At 35.5% G+C, this 19,123-nt stretch overlaps 1 protein-coding gene and 1 non-coding gene across 3 annotated transcripts in view; both read right to left on the bottom strand.

Annotated features, from left to right (window-relative positions):
• The window catches only part of LOC124935978 (cell division protein FtsY homolog, chloroplastic-like), a 90,592-nt gene that overhangs the window by 37,280 nt on the left and 34,189 nt on the right, over window positions 1–19,123 (bottom strand). The window contains exons 3-4 of one of the 2 annotated variants that reach the window (XR_007099081.1): window positions 5,268–5,350; window positions 4,395–4,526 (exon numbers count right to left, since the gene is read on the bottom strand). Coding sequence is in view for 1 of the 2 variants with exons in the window: in XM_047476424.1 (XP_047332380.1) it covers window positions 4,395–4,465; window positions 5,268–5,350 (154 nt within the window). In the remaining variant the exon portion in view is untranslated. The remainder of the gene's footprint in view (window positions 1–4,394; window positions 4,527–5,267; window positions 5,351–19,123) is intronic. The other variant, XM_047476424.1, reaches the window with a different exon arrangement.
• Window positions 3,983–4,054, bottom strand: TRNAC-GCA. Its single transcript has one exon. It is a non-coding gene; the product is annotated as a tRNA-Cys (tRNA).

The raw sequence follows: 19,123 nt of genomic DNA, 5'->3' as shown, positions 1-19,123 counted from the left end.
CTTAGAGAGAGAAAACTCTTGAGAATAAGAATATATTGAAAGAATGCTTGATAATTACAATGGAATACCTTCAGGGTATTTATAGGGCTTACACGTATTAAATTAGGAATTACGTCTAATTACAATTTAATTACACTAATTTAGGATATTCCTTCCATAACAAGAATATCCCTACCTAATTTAGAATATCCCTTGTAATCTCTTCCTTAATTAGAATATATATTATAATCCTTTCCTTGATTAGAATATATCTTCCAATCCCTTCCTTAATTAATTTATCTTCCAATCTCTTCCTTGATTAGAAGATTCGCTGGGCCCACGTAGGTAACTGGGCCTCTCCTTGGCTAAGAAGATTAGCGCACTATCAGGCCAAGACTTTAATGAGCCTCGACATCCTCCGGGATTGGGTCGTGACTCTAATGGGCCGTGACATACTCCCCCACCTTAGTCGTGGCCGTCCTCGGTTCGACCTTGGCATGATACTCTTCAACCTCTTCCTTGAAACATTCCCCACACGGTCCCTCGTATCTGTGCACAAGCCCCTTGAGCACAGATTACATAGACTTGCATTCTGGAATATCATGGAAGTACACCTCGTGGCTCGATGTTTGCACCCCATAAAAATGGGACGTGACATACTCCCCCACCTAAGTCGTGGCCGTCCTCGGCACGACCCTAGACCGGTGTATGGTGATCTTCTTTCTGGCGTCCCCTGAGCGCTCTTCCTCCCCCTTTGCACGTCACGGCATTGGGTGCACTTATGGTCGCCAGCCTTAACCGATATAAGATGTTTCCCACACATCTCTCGATTGAACATGGTCCCTTGAATCTGCGCACAAGCCCCTTGAGCACAGACCGCATAAACTTTAACAATTGCGGGGGACACTTCCCCCTTTCCATCGTCCCCTTTCGTAACTGCACACCCTCTCAGATCTGCCCCTCTCTTCATATTCTCGGTGTCTCCCTCTGAATATGCATGAGCACAACCTGCTTCCTTTCCCACGGACTTGGTGTGAGTGAAGGCAGACTGACTTTGGCCCCCGTTGCCTGTGGCCAAACCTTGTGGATTTGATGGTTGTGTGTTGTCTTTGGCCTTGAGCCCCTCGAAGGCTTCGACACACGCTATCTGGACTTCCTCGGGTACTTCTTCTTTTCCCTTGGACCCGTCCCCATCATCCATCTTGGCAAAAGTGGCAAATATCTCTTTACCACATTTGCGACCTCGAACGAATCGCATCGCCGAGAACCTGCTTATTCCCTCTGATTCTCTCCTTGTTGGAATCACGCTAGTCTTCCCGTGATCCAAAATGATTAAGGAATCGGAATAAGGCATTATGCAAGCGCGTACCTGATCGCACCATTCGAGTCCCAACACTACGTCGTAGTCTTCCATTGGGACCAAGGTAAATGAGACTGTCCCATTCCAGCCTCCGATCCTGGTGTGCACTCTCCTAGCCTCCCCATTTACCGGCTTGGCTACATCGAAGGACTTCACCGTCCCTCTTGTTGGGCTGATCCGCAGACCCAACACCTTGGCTACTCCTTCTCGCATGAAGTTGTGCGTAGCCCCTGTGTCTACTAGTGCCTTGATGCGCTTTCCCCCGATCCAAGCTTCCACAAACAAAGAGCCCCTCCTTGTTCCCTTGTCCGGCTTCGCAACACTAGTCTTCACAGCATTGAGCAGTCTTAAGGATCCTATTTGAGTCTCTTCTTCCTCATCAGAGGACTCAGTTCCTTTAACTGCTGCAACCTTTTCCCCCTTAAACGGGCACATAAACTTTATGTGATTATGGGCACCACAAATATAACAGGCTTTTGGCTTCTCCGACTCGTCGGCTTGCCTCCCTGAGTTTTTATGTGCATGCCCCTTCTTAGATGAACGGTCTCCCCCACATTTCTCCTGGTCCTGTGGGCGGTCTCCTCCACCTTCTTCTCCATCATCCCTGATGAACTTCGGCCTGTCCACAGACACTTTGAGCTCTATCAGTCTTTCTGCAACCGCTATTGCCTCGGAAACGTTCCGCACTTTGGCCCTTTGCAGCTCCAACTGTGCCCAAGTCTTGAGGCCATTAACAAACGCAAACAGTGTCTCCTGTTCCGTTAGACTAGGTAACTCGAGCATCAACTCCTGGAATTCCTTCACATACTCCTTGATGGTTCCTTTGTGCACAAGTTGACTCAACCTTTTCCTTGCCTCGTACTCGGCATTCTCTGGGAAGAATTGGCGTTTGAACTCGGTCTTGAAGTCTTCCCACGTTTCCATCCTCAAGGTCCCTCGTTCAATATCTCCTTCTCGCCTCCTCCACCACAGCAACGCCATCTCTTGTAGGAAGAAAGGTGCCGTCTCCAACTTGTCACGATCATCAAGTATGCTTGATGCCCGAAAGTACCTCTCCATGTTCCAAAGGAAGTCCTCCACTTCCCTTGCACTCCTCGAGCCTTTGAATGGAGTTGGCTTAGGAACATCCATCCGTTGAGGTGTCGCACCTCTATGTTCCCCTCCATTCCTCGCAATCCGCCTTTCCATCGATTCTAGCCTCCCCAAGATCTCCCTCTTGAGGGTCTCGACCATCGCATGGACTTCTCCCCGGATTGGATCAAGCACCTTCTGGCAGATGTCATTAACCTCCCCTCGAACCAATCCTAGCACTTCGTCCCGAATGCTACGATTCGAACCGTTAATGATCCCCATTAACTCATTCTCCAACTTTTCAGCACCCTCGTCCAACATCGTCACCTTCTCGGCCACCGCGCTAAACACTTCGAGAGCTTCTTGGTGATCGCTCATGCCTTCTTCAAGCCGGGTCACCCGCGCTTCCATGGCAGCACCTCTCTCGACGGACTTATCCCTCTTGGATCCCTTTTCCTTATGTTGGCCGGTCGGAACCTTAGTGACGGTAGTTCGTGAATCCATTTCTTGCAGCTTGAATGCGGAAATTCAACCTTGCTCTGATACCACTTGTCACGGGCTAAAATTCGACCCGTGCGGCACTAAGCTAAATCGACCCTAATTCTAGCTTAGAAAGCCTTTCTAAACACAATGCAAGAAGAACTCAAACGCAAGAAAGAACTTAGAGAGAGAAAACTCTTGAGAATAAGAATATATTGAAAGAATGCTTGATAATTACAATGGAATACCTTCAGGGTATTTATAGGGCTTACACGTATTAAATTAGGAATTACGTCTAATTACAATTTAATTACACTAATTTAGGATATTCCTTCCATAACAAGAATATCCCTACCTAATTTAGAATATCCCTTGTAATCTCTTCCTTAATTAGAATATATATTATAATCCTTTCCTTGATTAGAATATATCTTCCAATCCCTTCCTTAATTAATTTATCTTCCAATCTCTTCCTTGATTAGAAGATTCGCTGGGCCCACGTAGGTAACTGGGCCTCTCCTTGGCTAAGAAGATTAGTGCACTATCAGGCCAAGACTTTAATGAGCCTCGACATCCTCCGGGATTGGGTCGTGACTCTAATGGGCCGTGACATACTCCCCCACCTTAGTCGTGGCCGTCCTCGGTTCGACCTTGGCATGATACTCTTCAACCTCTTCCTTGAAACATTCCCCACACGGTCCCTCGTATCTGTGCACAAGCCCCTTGAGCACAGATTACATAGACTTGCATTCTGGAATATCATGGAAGTACACCTCGTGGCTCGATGTTTGCACCCCATAAAAATGGGACGTGACAAGTGGCCCTAAATGTATCACCCGCTGCAAGCAATATCAGGCAATTTAACAGAAAAAAACAATGTGAAGCATGCCTTTGAAGGATACAATGTAACTTATATAATGATCAAAGGATAAAAAAATAAATCTCTTCAAAAAAATATAAGGATGCTAAGCTGAAAAACATTGTAACAACATACAAGGCATTAGTTAGACTATTTCACTGCCACTTCTAAGGATAACTATTTGATGGAAACAAGCATGGACAGATATTCACCTTTTTCCCTTCCTATTAAAAAGGGCCCAACCGGGTTCGAACCGGTGACCTCATGATCTGCAGTCAAATGCTCTACCACTGAGCTATGGACCCATATGTTCAATTAACTTCATTTTGTTTTAAAGACGAAAAACAAGGTTTTGTGAGAGGTTGTGAAATTTAGATAGAAATGCTCTATCGAATTCAGATTGAATTAATATATTGTAACATATGTAAAGGTCATATTTTATTAGATATAATTAATGTCATCAACAAAAAATGTTAAATGGATCCTAATGGAAACAAAACAAATATGCAGCAAGAGATCACAATTTCTTCAGAAACAAAGCATGGCTATGCACAGTTTGTGGGTGAAAAGTTAGTGAAGCTATGAAAACTCATTGTTTGTTATAAAAGTAAAACTTAGTCCAGAAAGAAAGAGAATGAAAGTCACCTCATTGAACTCCCTTTTGCTTGTGGAAGCATATGCAACCCAGTTGTTCCATCTAGAACCAAAAGGATCTTCTGTAAAAGTTCATCATAAGACGTTGGATGTCTAGCAAGTTACAACATTCCTAGATAAAACCTGTATTATAGGGTGTGTTTAATAAAACTGAAAAATCAAGTACTAAAGGTTGAATACTGAATTTTAAGTATTCAATTAGTTAAGTGACTGAAAATTAAATGCTGAAAAAACTAAATAAAATTATATAAATTTAATTACTTTGATACTTTGATTTTGGTAAAATATGGAACTAATGTTAGAAAGTACTTAAAACTATTTTACCATTATTGTGAAATAATTTGATAAATCTGCATGTGTTAAAGTTGTCTTTAAACGCTCTTACTCTATTACCAAGTTAAATAGTAAATAACTTACCGAATTATCAAATTTAGATTATTAAGTGATTTGTTAAGTGATTTATAAATAACAATCATCAAATTAACTTAATTCAAAAAAGTACAAAATCATTTAGATTAAGTGATATGTTTTCAAACATCACCTTAGTAAATATTTGATTGACATGATCTACACTATAGAAAGTTGAATTTCTTTAATGCTTGAAAATGCACGATTTGTAACATATGTAAAATGAACTTAGTTACTGAAAATCTGTTAAATTGGGAATTATTTGAACAAAATAAAGCAGTTTGCATCTTATTTCACCCAATCTCGGCTTTTGTCGGAGGATTCATGTCAGAACTATAGACTTATGCAATGTATCCTTTAGAAATCAAATTTCTTGAAGATAATATGTAAACTAGTGGAAATTGGACAAAATAAAAGATAAATTCACTGCGTACATGACAAAATCAGAAGACTTACATTTGGTGCACCAGAAACAATTTTGGTTACAGTTTTTTTGCTAGCAATCGATTCTTCCATCAAGCTGTAGTTAGTGAGTAAACCTATACAAGAAAAAGAAATAGTTGCTACATCATCATTAGAACACAATTACAGGTGATGATGGAATATAATTTAAGGTTCAAATGCTTACATCCAGATGTATGATACAAGATAACATCAACTCCTTGCTCTTTACCTCTTTTCACAGCCTGTGAAAAACTATCAAGGAAGAACTTAAGAATGATTGCCCGAAGTTTTGTCACCAACAAGATAGGCTAAACTAGATAAGACAGACTCATAATCTTAAGATGCCCTTTTCAGCCACCACAATCTCACATTCTGTCCTCTCTGTCCTAAAATTGAATAGACCAACACTTCTATTCACAAAATCTAGATTGGAAGCTACACATACAGAATGTTAGAGGCTTTACAAAATTAAACTTATCCATAATCAATGTTACAGCAGTTATAGCAGTTACTTTAAGGAAATATCTATATGTGAAGTGGAGTATTAATGATTTTGTCATATATTACAAAAAACTTCTATAATTTTATTTTAACCATTAAAAAATGGTCAACAGGATTTCCCCCAAGCCAATACATGTTAAGATCATCATTTATATTGCTCAACTAGCCCATTAGGTTAACATCAATTTTAGCAATTATGATGATATCAAGGATCAATTGGTTGATCATTTAGTCATCAGTAATGTTCTAGTTGGTCGGGATCAATTGGTTGATCATTTAGTCATCAGTAATGTTCTAGTTGGTCAGGATCAAGTCAAAGAAACCTGGTTTTACAACTTTGCTCAACAATTCATGTTCCCTCCCCCATAAACACTAAAGGAAGAAATAAAATCTTAACCAACCTATTCAACCCATTGTTAGAACAGTAACGTATTGTAACTTTTCATTCAAGAACTCAGACCTCCCTCTCTCAGTTTTGTTGTCAATTTATGACTTGAAATGTTAAGGAACTATAAGGGCAGAAGTGTCTTACTTACCTCCATTAACACCTGCAATCATGATCAAGGCTGGTTTCCTTGTATAAGACAAAAATGCTTCCAAATTAGAACACCACGTAGCAATGCATGTAATATCAATGTTACAATATCACCAACTTGAAACCAAGTTGAATCTCTGTTTTCTTTGATTTCTTAGTTAAAATGTCCAGCACACTCCTTTTCAAGACATTCTACAAAGAAGATAAACTTTAAACCTAAATCAGTTAAACTCCCCACGATCTTAACAGTAATCAGCTACTAGCAGCCTTCAAGTATGAGATAAGACACAACATTTTCAAGAACTAATCATCGCATAGAAAACACTCTCACTTCTTAAAGCATACTACTGCAAATCCGTCAGATAATCCAACATTAGAAGATAAGAACTAGCAAAATTGGTAAAATTTTCAGTTCAATCCTTAGTTAAAAATAGGAGCAAAAAGTAAAGAAGAAAGGAATAAGTGAACGGTGTCGGAGAGATTACAAGTTGTCTCGAGTCTTTGAGAATCCAGTAAAGAGCTTATCAACGTTGTTTTTCGCCTTCTCCTTTATAAACCTGCCAAGGCGGGTGCAGATTCCAGTCTGGCCAGAGGAACATCTGAACCGGGAAAGGCAGGACCGACTGGTCAGAAATGAGGGGAACTGGTTAGGAGGAAGTTTGTACACGTTTATACCAATGGAGGGAATTGATTGCATGATGAGATGAAACAAACGCTATTACTCTGACTTCGCCGGCCGGCTCAATCCGAAGATGAGAGACCGGAAAAGGGAAATTTACATAGATTTTGATAATGGATGAAATTCTAATGAACCGCTTATAAACTTTACAAAAGGACCTTTTTGGCATGCGAAATGTACGTCTTGTCCCCCGATAATGTGGCAAAAATTGTCCACAAGTTTGCTTAAATGGACTTATTGGATAGGGGGCTCTCATCCATTGTAGCAAACTTCTGGGAAAGTTGTTACATTGAATTTCCACAAAACCTAATAAAATCTTCAAAAAGCAACAATAGAAGTAAGTAAAAATTGTGAGATAGAACTTTACATTACGCATGAGAAGAATTGTACAATAAGCGTATTGCAATGCTCCTCACGCGTATTATTAATACATTCAACTTTCTAGTTCAAATAATTATCGTTTAACTATTTTCAATTGCAACTCAAATAAATTTTTACTATGATGGAGAGTGGAAAATTACGGGTGGTGTTAGTCATTTTAATGCAAAGTCATCCAAAGGTTTGAATGTTCCCCTAAATTCTACATAACTTATGCTACTAATGTTGACAAATTTAGATATGATTTAGTTTTTCAAACCAATTATAATACTCCAGGTATGGATGTCAAATTTTCTACTATAACTGATATCAAACAAGATATGGATGTGAGGTTCTTTTTAGCATAAACAATGTCAATCCACCATTGCCTTATATTGTGTGTCTTTTTAGTAGAGAAGTCACTACCTAGAACCCAACTCAAGAAAGTGTAGTGGTTCCAGAAAATCATGATCCTGACGTATTCCTGATATTTTAGCAGCATGAAGTTGTCTTTGAAACTTAAAATGACATATTAGTAAATGAAGAAGACCCATGTTTGCGTCTGAATGAGGGGTTAGTGATTGGGTTTCTAGTAACCCATTTTGGCGTCTGAATTAGGGAATTGGTGATTGGGTTACTAGTATCATACCAAGAAGTGATTGGGTTGCTACTACCAAACCAAGTAGTGATTGGGTTGCTAATACCAATCCAAGCAGTTATTGAGTTACTAGTACCATACCAAGTAGTGAGAATCCGATACCTAAGACATTAACTTGTGAAATCAGATTGGAAGTGAGTACGTTGTTTGAGAATAAAAAAGAACTCAACTGAGATTACATAAATATGCGATGGCTATTCATTTTGAATTCAAAGTGTAGAAGTCAAGACAAGATCTTTGGTATGTGAAATGTTTGGATGAGAATTACAAGTGGAGATTGCGTGCTGTGAAAGGAAAATTCTAGGAGATGTTTGCGATTCGGAAATTTGTAAAAAATCACACATGTTTAATTGTGACGAGGCAAACACTATCATGGGTTATTGGGGAATGCATTAAGAGTAAGTACATGGACCATTACCATGACCAAATGCCTAAGAAAAATAATGGGAAAAATATAGAGAAATTATGAAATAAATTTGAGTTATAATAAGGCTTGGAGGTCCATGTAAATTGACGGTGCGCAGAACTGAAGTGGATTCTATGGTAAATTGACTTCATACTTGTACGTGTTAGAGATGAATAATCTGGGTACCATAACATACATCTAGACAGATGAGCTCATCCATTTCAAGTATATGTTCATGTCCCTAGGCGTCTTAGTTAGGGGTTTCAGAAACTGTTGTCGTCCTATATTGTGCGTTGATGTCATTTTTCTTAAACACAAGGTTGGAGGTAAACTATTGGTGGATATATCATTGGATGCAAATGAGAAACTTTATCCTATTGCTTTTGGCTCTGTTGATTTAGAGAATAATAACTCATGGACATATTTCATGCAAAAACTAAGAGAAACAATTGAGTCAGTCCTGAATCTCGTCTTCTTATCCGATAGACACCCAAGTATTGTCAATGCCTTGTGCGTGGTTTTTCCAGAAGCATGTCACGATGCATGCAGATAACACATCAAGATTAATATTATGGCCAAATTTAAAACTGATCACTACCACACAGAGTTTGATTTAGCTTCTCGCGCATACACAGTCTCAAAGTTTAATCAGCATTTTGACAAGATCAAGACTAAGGACCCTCATATTTTCGTCTATTTGGAAGATATTGGGTTGGAGAGATGAAGTCGTGCCTTTTTCCCAAGTAAACGATATAATCAAATGACAAGCAATTACGCCGAGAGTCTTAATAGTCAAAGCATGAATGTTAGAAAGTATCACATAACAATATTAGCTGACTATTTAAGATTCACAATACAATAATGATTTCATAATAGTAGAGAAAAATCGTCCAATCACACAGAACTTTTATTTCAATATTATGAAAAGTTCATATGTGAGCAAGTCCAGAAGGTTAGATTATATAACGTCAATCTACTTAACTAATTTGAGTTTTATGCGCATGACGGTGAATCTGATTTTAAAGTTGACTTCAAAGGAATGACATGTAATTGTAGAGTATTTGATGTATCTGGTCTTCCTTGTAGTCATGCCATGGATGATGTTCGTACCTGGAAATTGGATCCTTATGACTTTTTCTCAAGGTAACCAATTGCTCACATGTTGAATTTATCTGACCAATTGCTCACATGTTGAATCGTTATCTTTTCCAAATATTACTCAACTGAATCGTGGTTGAATGCATATGTAGAGACTTGTTATCCAGTTTGTCATGAAGGGGATATTCTCGAAAATATCAAACAACGAGTGTGCCTAAAACCCCTTTTTAAGGTTAAGAAAGGACGGTCAATAACAAAGCGTAGGTCATCTCAAGATGAGCCTTGTAAGGTTTGGAGACGATGCAGCTCATTTGGTGGTCAAGGTCATAATAGGGCAACATGCAAAGTAGTGATGTCTACACCATCTATCGCAAGAGAATCATCATTTTAGCATAATGAGTCATCATCTCAGCAGATTGAGTCTCTAACTTGAACTTGAATTTGTGATTTCATGTGTGGCATTTCCTTAAGTCCTCTTAATGTTGAATAATTTTATGAATAATTGTATTTTATGATTTTATGTGTGGTATTACCTTAGGTTAATAATTGTATTTTCTGCTTTCATGTGTGGCATTATCTTAGATTAATAATTGTATTTTATGATTTCATGTGAGACATTACCTTAGGTTAATGATTGAGAAATATGTGTGTTAATTATAGTATACCAATAAATAAAAAGAAAAAAAGAATATATATATATATATATATCCCAGAGAAAAGGAAAAGAAGAAACTTGTAGCATACCCGTGATAACTCAAGGTATATGATTGACTCTCCTAATGCATTGTTAACCAAAATTATTTTACTCAACTTGTTAGGAGTTTCCTAATGGAACGCGTGTCGCCGCAGTCGCAACCATCGAAAAAATTTAAGGCTCCCTTGGATGGATATGCATTTACGTGGTAGGTGTTTCTCTAGTATGTATGTTACTCTTGGCGACCGACTTCATCAACGGTTTACGTACCAAAAATTATTGGTGTTCGGCAAGTTCTTCACTATCAACGACGCCATCTCTGTCGTAGTCTTGAAGATGCTAGTGGAATTAACTACCTTATAGTTTGGCGGTAGAGACCAACTCATTAAAATATGTTACACCACCATCATATATTTATGTGCCGATAGAGAAGGAACTAAATGCCTAAACAAGAGAAGAACTAACTATACGCTGAACACAAACAAATCACACGGGGATCGGCCCTACGCACCGGACACTAATTTTTGACACCCGAGGAATTAAATAAATGTCATAAATAAATAAAATGTATCGAAATATTAATAATGAAAATAGAAATAAGACAATGTGTCCAAGATATAGTAAAAAAAATGGGACAACAGGTTAAGCACATATCCTACAAACACACTTAAACATTTAATCAGGGACAGAACTTGTCGTCTGACGGGCTCGAACCTAGGACCTTAAGTGGCTGAGAATATTCACCTCTTGTTGCTGCTATGCTAGAAGAGAGGATAAAAATGTGGCCAAAAGGGGTTAATCACATAGCCCGCAAACACAATTAACAATTTAAAGAAGCGCATAACTTGTCGCCTGACGGGCTCAAACCTAGGACCTTTGAAGGAGGCTGAAAATATTCACATCTTATTGTCGCTAGGATAAAAGAGTGGATGACAAAGATATAGTAATATAAAATGCTACTAAATAAATAAATAATAATAATGGAAGATTAAAATATTAAATGAAATAAATAAAAATAAAAATATATTGTTTTGAAATTTAATGTTGAGTTTAATTCCTTAGAGAAAAAAAATAGTGTTGAAAAGGATTGAGGAAATGTAAGAAATCAAAAAAGATTTTGAGTTTATTTGACAGTGATCCAGTGTAGCAGAAATTAGGAGAAAGCATTACAGTAGGGTCATCTCACGCTCGTCAACCTTTCAGTAATAATCCGAAGGCCAGGAATGAGCCACGCCCACTAAACGGAAAAACTAATTTTACCTTGACAGAACGCCTGAATAAAGTTAGTTGCTAACGAATCGTTAACGGTTAGTAAACGGGACGCCAAAAATTGTGGGAGATTAGAGTACTTGACTATTCATCTTCTTTGATGATGAACTTAAGAACATGTTAAAGAGGATGAACGGTAAAATTGTAACTTCCTCTATGAGCAACCATTCGACGTGAGATCAAGCCCATACTGAACGCGACGACATAAGGAATTTTCCTGCATTGCCAAGATCCAGTCTTGATGTCCGAGTCTCGTTGATTTCAAGCTGTAACAAATGAAGGTTAATATGGGGATTTCAGTTTGAGAGTGATCAGTTAGATCAAATTAAGGATTATGTACGAGTGATCAAATCTTGAAATAAACTTGATAGAAAGTTACTCTAGGACTCTATGAAGATTTCTACACTATTTTTAAGTGACAATTTTACTTGTAATTAAAGAACACGATTGAAATTTGTTCTAGAATACTTTAGTTCATATCTACTTCATTTCCTTATCATTTCTTGTTTCATTTGTTTGCTTATAATCCTAAATTTACCTATGAACTAATTACTTAATCAGAAATTAAATAATTATCTTGGAAAAGATTCACCTAATTTAGAACTAGACTGAAATTTTAAATTGTCTCCTTCGAGTGTAAACTTGAAGGAGATGATAAAAACATATTTTATGGACGATTTGAAAGATGTTGGTGAAAAAAAATTGATAATGTTTTGAGATTTGATGACTCAAGAATGGTACAGGTTTTGTGAATTTGTTTTCAAAATATTTTGGTTAGGCTGATTCTTGTTTTGATTTAAATAAGTTCTTAGGATGATTTCATGTTGATTAGAATAAAAATTGAATTGTTGTAATCACGTTTGAAGAATCTAAATATTTTTTGATCTCTGCTTCCTTTGTTTCCTTTGTCCAGTGAGACTCCGACCAATGCTACAAGTTGGGTTAGGACTTCTAGTTTGCTTAGACACATTCTAAATCAATTGTTAAGTTTGTTTATGGCTTTAGAACTCAAGATAATCGAACCAAATGAATTATGTTATAGGCATAAGCTTTTGATTCAAATTAAAAAATTCATTGTGATTTATATTCTTTAATTGACATTTAGTTGAGTTTTTCTTGATTTCATATAAATCATAGTGTAACACCCGGAAATCCCTGGTCCCAGAAAAGTTTGAGATTCGAGAAATTTCAGCATCGGTTTGTGTGTCGAAAATATTTTGATAAAATATTATTTAAAAGATTTGTATAAAAATTATTTTGATTGATTATAACAATAATTAATTTTTTTATGATCAATTTTAAATAATTTTTTGGATTTACAATAATCAAATCACAATTTGCTTAAAAGAAACATGTATTTTTAAATAAATTAAAATATATATATTTAAAAGATTATTTATTTGATGAAAGAGTCACCAATTAATTTTTGATTTAAAATCAATAAAACATTTTACATACGTATATAAACGTAATTTTAACCAAAGATTCTTTTAAATTCGATGTTTGGTGATACTCTAAAAAATGGTTTTCGCACTATATCTTCCGTACCCGTTAAAGAATGGTCTTTAATTTATAAAAAAATCTTGGCTTTTAAAATTTTGTTTTATTACATTTCAATTGACCAATTAATTTTCAAATCCTAATATGCATAGTTTTTATTGCATTTAAAATTACAAAACAATATTTAAATATTGGCACTATGATCGAGGGCGATGATCAGTGGCGGACCTACAAGGAGGGCCTTCTGAGCCCGGGCCTCCCCAACCATAAAAGTTTTAAGATATTTTATATATATATATATTTACCAAATAAGGCTTTTTCCTGCTGGTTTTGAGGTTGAAATCCATAATAGAGGTCAGGTGATCAAACCCTGTCTTTCACATTTTTTTATAATAACCTCACATTTCTTTTTTTAAAATAATAATTTTTTTTATTTAGGGGCCTAGGTTATGACACATATTTATTTTTAGTTATTTATTTTATGTAGAATATAGAATAATGGAGATGTTCTATAAACGAATTTGTACTTCTACATCACATGACCACTCTGAACTTTCTCAATCAATTAATGAGTCTACTAATGAGTCTAATATTACTGATCAAATATACATGGTTAGAATATAGCATATCAAAAGATGCATCATTTTGTTTTTAGTGTTATCTTTTTAAGCCTTTAAATAGAGAAAACGTAGATGATACCTTTATAGGAGATGGGTACAAAAATTAGAAAAGGGCATTAGAAAGATTCAATCGACATATGGGAACTTCAAATAGTTGTCATAATGAAGCTAGAATTCAATTTGAATCATTTCAGGATCAAAGACACAGCATGAGAAACGTTTTACGTACACATGGCCGTGATATAGAAATAAATTATCGCACCCATTTACCGACAATATTTAATGTAACACGCTTTCTATTGAGGCAAGGATTACCTTTTCGAGGACATGAGTCAAGTAGTTCATCAAATAAAGGTAATTTTCTTGAATTGATTGGTTGGTATAGTCAACGTAATGAAGAGATTTTGTCTTCTTTTGTACCGACTCATGGACAAGAATAATTTAGTAATTGTGCTTGTTAGTATTTTGTAATTGTGCTTGTTAGTATTTTTATGTAATTACCGAGTAAAATTTTAATTAAAAAATGTATTTATTTGATCGCCAAAAAAATGCTACGTTACTATGTATTTGGCCCCCCGAGAAAATATTTCTGGGTCCGCCACTGGCGATGATTATTGGGAAGGGTACCTGAAAAATATTAGTGTTAGATGTTAGAATTTAGAAATAAATTCAAGCAGGCTCTTATCAAAATATTTTTTATGAGGTTATTTTAAAAATATTTTGAAATTGTTTTCTATTTTTTTAGATTTTTTGAAAATGGTTTGGCGCTTTTATTTTAACAAAAACAAATTTTAAAATTAAAATCCCAAACAAACGGGTCCTAGGACCGGTCCTCTCGGTCGAGGGTTTTGATCCCTCGATCGCGGTCTAAAACTCCTTTGGTCGGGGTGTTGGACTCTTGATTGGGTGTGAGAGATCCTCTGTCGAGCCTAAGATTCTTCGATTGGGTGTATGAGAGTTCTCGGTCTACGCTGAGATTCCTCGGTCGGGTGCGAGGGATCCTCGGTCGAGGCAAATATTCTTCGATCAGATGCGGAAGTCCATCGGTTGGGTGTAGGGAAGTTCTCGGTCGAGGAAAAGCTTCCTCATTCGGAAACCATGACGGGCTTATTTTTCGGTAGAAAATCTAGCAGGAGGTTCTCGGTCAAGTGCAGGGGAGGGTTTGATTTTCTCGTTGGGAAATCAAACATAGGCAAAACTCTCAATCATACGTCAAAAATATCAAACTGTAGGTTTGATGATTTTGATTAGGGCCTTTATCCTTTAATCCAAGGGTATGTGATTCTTTGTCTAGTCCCAATGATCATTTATAACATCATTCCAATGCATCATTCGATTGGGATGATGTCTTATTTGGTTTGATCATTTTTCAAGAAAAAACAGGATTTCGATTTTAGGGTTTAACAGGGTATAAGATATTTATCATCCTTACACCTCATCAAATCAAATGTATCAAAAATAATAAAACTATGTATGAGTTTTGACCAATTTCAGAACCAAGATTATCTAAAATTTTGAAAATCTTGGTTCTTAAAAAAAACATGCTTAAAATCAATTAGGCTTAATCCAAAACCATTCCAAACATCATTTATAAGATGTTAGGAAAGTTTTCAAAGTGTAATTCGAGAGCTAGAGCTCAAGAACAAAAATCCGATTTTGAAATTAAATTCGGATATTTTTTATTTAAATAGATTTACTTGAATAATAATGAAAACAAAAATAAGTCAATGTGTCCAAGATATAATAAAAAAATGGTACAACAGGTTAAGCACAAAGCTCACGAACACACTTAACCATTTAACTAGGTGCAGAACTTGCCGCCTAACGGGCTCGAACCCATGACCTTAAGAAGGCTAAGTATATCCACCTCTTGTTGCCTCTATGCTAAAAGAAGGGATAAAAATGTGTCCACAAAGTGTTAAACACATATCACACAAATAAACTTAACAATTTAACCAGGTACAGAACTACTTGTCGCTTGACAGACTCGAACTCAGGACCTCTCAAGGAAGTTGGGGATATCCAACTCTTGTTGCCGCTAGACTAAAAGAGGGGATGATCAAGATATAGTAAAATAAAATGCTACTAAATAAATAAATAATAATGGAAGATTAGAAAAGAGATAAATAAAAAGGTGATGATCATCTGCGAATGATCAAAGCTTAAAAGAAACTTGATAGAAAGTTACTCTAGGAATCTTTCTACGCCATCTTTAAATGACAATTTTACTTGTCATTAGAGAACGCGATTGAATTTTTTCTAGAATACTTTAGTCATATCTTCTTTATTTCTTCACCAATTCTTGTTTCGTAGGTTTGCTTATAATCCTAAATTTACCTATGAACTAATTGCTTAATCAGAAATTAAAGAATTAGCTTGTTGAAGATTCATCAAATTTAGAACTTGACTGAAAATTTTAAATTGTCTCCTTCAAGTGTAAACTTGAAGGATAAAAATATTTTATGAACAATTTGAAATATATTGGTGAAAAAAAATGATCATGTGTTGAGATTTGATGACTGTCAAGAATGGTGCAAGTTTTGTGAATTTGTTTTCTTAAATTTAGGTTAGGCTTGTTTAGTGATACTCGTTTTGATTTAAATGCATAATTGAGTTCCTAGTATGATTTCATGTTGATTAGAATAATAATAATGAATTTTATGATCAATTTTAAATAATTTTTTGGATTTAAAATAATCAAATCACAATTTGATTAAAAGAAAATAATTATTTAAAAGATTATTTATTTGATGAAAGAGTCACCAATTAATTTTTTTTATTTAAAATCAATAAAATATTTTATATACGTATATATGATCAGAGATTCTTTTTAAATTCGATGCTTGGTCATACTCTAAAAAAGGCTTTCACACTATATCATTTATATCCGTTAAAGAACAGTCTTACTTTATATAATCTTGTCTTTTAAAAAATTAATTTTATTACATTTTATTTGACCAATTATTTTTTAAATCCTAACAAGCACAATTTTTCATGCAGGTAAAATTGTAAAATAATATTTAAATGTTGGTATTGTGATCGAGGGAGATGATTATCGGGAAGAGTACCTGAAAATATTAGTTTAAGATGTCAGAATTTAGAAATAAATACAAACAAACTCTTATCAAAATATTTTTTTATGATGATATTTTAAAAATATTTTAAAATTGTTCCTATTTTTTTAGATTTTTAGAAAATGGTTAGTGGCTTTTATTTTAATAAAAACATTTTTTTAATTAAAATCCCAAACAAACGGGTCCTAGGAGCGGTCCTCTCGTTCGAGGGTGTCGATCCCTTAGTCGCGGTCTAAAACTCCTTTGGTCGGGGTGATGGACTCTCGGTTGTGTGTGAGGGATCCTAGGTCGAACCTAGGATTCCTCGACTAGGTGTAGGGGAGTTCTCGGTAGAGGCCGAGATTCCTCAGTCGAGTGCGAGGGATATTCGGTCGAGGGAAGGATTCCTCGGTCGGATGTGGAAGACCATCGGTCGAGTGCAGGGGAGTTCTCGGTCGAGACTAAGCTTTCTCGGTCAAAAATCAAGCCCATGCTAAAAATTCCTCGGTCAGGTGCAGGGTTTCTCGGTCGGGTGCAGGAGAAGGTTCAATTTTCTTTGTGGGAAATCAAACCCGGGCAAGACTCTCGATCAGACGTCAAGAACATCAAACTACATGTTTGATGATTTTGATTGGGGCCTTTATCCTTAAATCCAAGAATATGGGGTTCTTTGTCTTGTTCCAATTATGATTTATAACATCATCCCGATGCATCATTCGATCGGGATGATAACTTATTTGGTTTGATTAGATTTCAAGGAAAATTAGGATTTCAATTTTTAGGGTTTAACAGGGTATAAGGTGTTTACCAATAGCTTAAAATCAATTAGACTTGATCCAAAACCATTCCTAACATCATTAAGATTATGTTAGGAAAGTTTTCAAACTGTAATTCGAGAGCTAGAGCTTAGGAACAACAATCCGATTTTGAAATTAAAATTGGATTTTTTTGTTTAACTAGATTTACTTGAATTAAGTTTAGAGGAATGATAAACTCAACGAAGGGACAGCGAAAGTAAGGCCACGAATCATACTTGGCCTACCACGTGGGTAGGAGAGAGGAAACAAAATTCGGTATAAATAAATATTAAGAGGACAAAATAAAACCCAAAACATGCTATTTCCTTATTTCTCTTTTTGAAACTTCTTAGGCAAAAATCTTCTCCCAACCAAAACCCTAACGTTTGGTATTATTTTTTCCGATCTAGTTTTTTAACGAACTATTTCATCATTGTATCATTTTTTCAGATCTAGTTTTTAACAAACTGTTTTTTCATAATTAGTTTTTTCAAATCTAATTCGTTTTTGTATGATAACGAACTATTTTATCTTTTAGGAAACCAGTAAAGAGAACAACGCAGTAGATGAAGCATTGAACCTGAACAAATCACCCCCTATTGAACCTAAAAGGTACCCTATTGTTGGTGTAAATATTTTTTTTCTAAAAAATGTCCACAAATGCAATTACGGGGGAAATGTCCCATAATGTCCCGAATTGGTGATTCGCGCCACGAAATTGACATTTCGGGACCCGAATGATTATTTCAGGATATTTTTCTTAGAGTTACACTTATTTTCGCAATAAATTTCCTAATGTTGGAATGACATTTTCCTTCGAAGAATAACTTCTTGATTTCTACACATCATATGTCCACTTAACTAGATTCGGCATTACCAAATTAAGGAGAAAATATGTAAGTGGTAAGAGAAAATTATTCAGCATTAGGTGCCAAGAGTTCTACTAAGACCATCTCCAACTAAACTGCATACTCATGTCTAAAATGGGATTTCACATCCAACCAAGCTGCATACTCATATCTAAAATGAGATTTCACCTCCAATCGAGTTGCATACGTATACCCAAAATGAGATTTCTTATTTTCTCTCTCCAAAGCACGTATATATGCCCTACTGTACACAAACACATAATTATTTATATATATAATAATTATAAAAATTACAATAATAATTATATATATAATAATTATAAAAATTACAATAATAAAAAAAATATATAAAGTACTTGATAAATTAAAATAATACACAAACACAATAAAATAAAAACACACTACAAATTATAAAATAAACAACTAATATTTAATAATTCGACAAATCCGCATTGTTTCCTCCAATATTATTGAAATATTGACCAAATATATCAGTTTAATATGCATTTGATTGGACTTGTTGATCTCTTTTCTCCAAAATGCGGGTCGTTCAACTTCAACATATGCTTTGCATTTGGTCATTACTTTTTTTATAACTCAACAAAAAGTATTGTTTTGTTCATGAATGAGGTTGATGGTCGATGATGAATCATCAATCTTTTCAGTTTGGCTTTCTTCACTCCAATAGGTGTCTCTCAGATCACATTGCACTTCAAAATGCATTGATTAATAATTTATGGGAGGATTACAACAATTCTAAAATTTGAAAAATTATCTCCTTTTTATTTATACGAATAATTTTTATTTCAATCTCATATTTATTTTTTTTGTC

Source organism: Impatiens glandulifera, chromosome 4 (genome assembly GCF_907164915.1).
Source record: "Impatiens glandulifera chromosome 4, dImpGla2.1, whole genome shotgun sequence".
Lineage (NCBI taxonomy): Eukaryota > Viridiplantae > Streptophyta > Magnoliopsida > Ericales > Balsaminaceae > Impatiens > Impatiens glandulifera.
The sequence above is the reverse complement of the archived record's forward strand: the minus strand, read 5'-3'. Positions and strand labels throughout refer to the sequence as shown.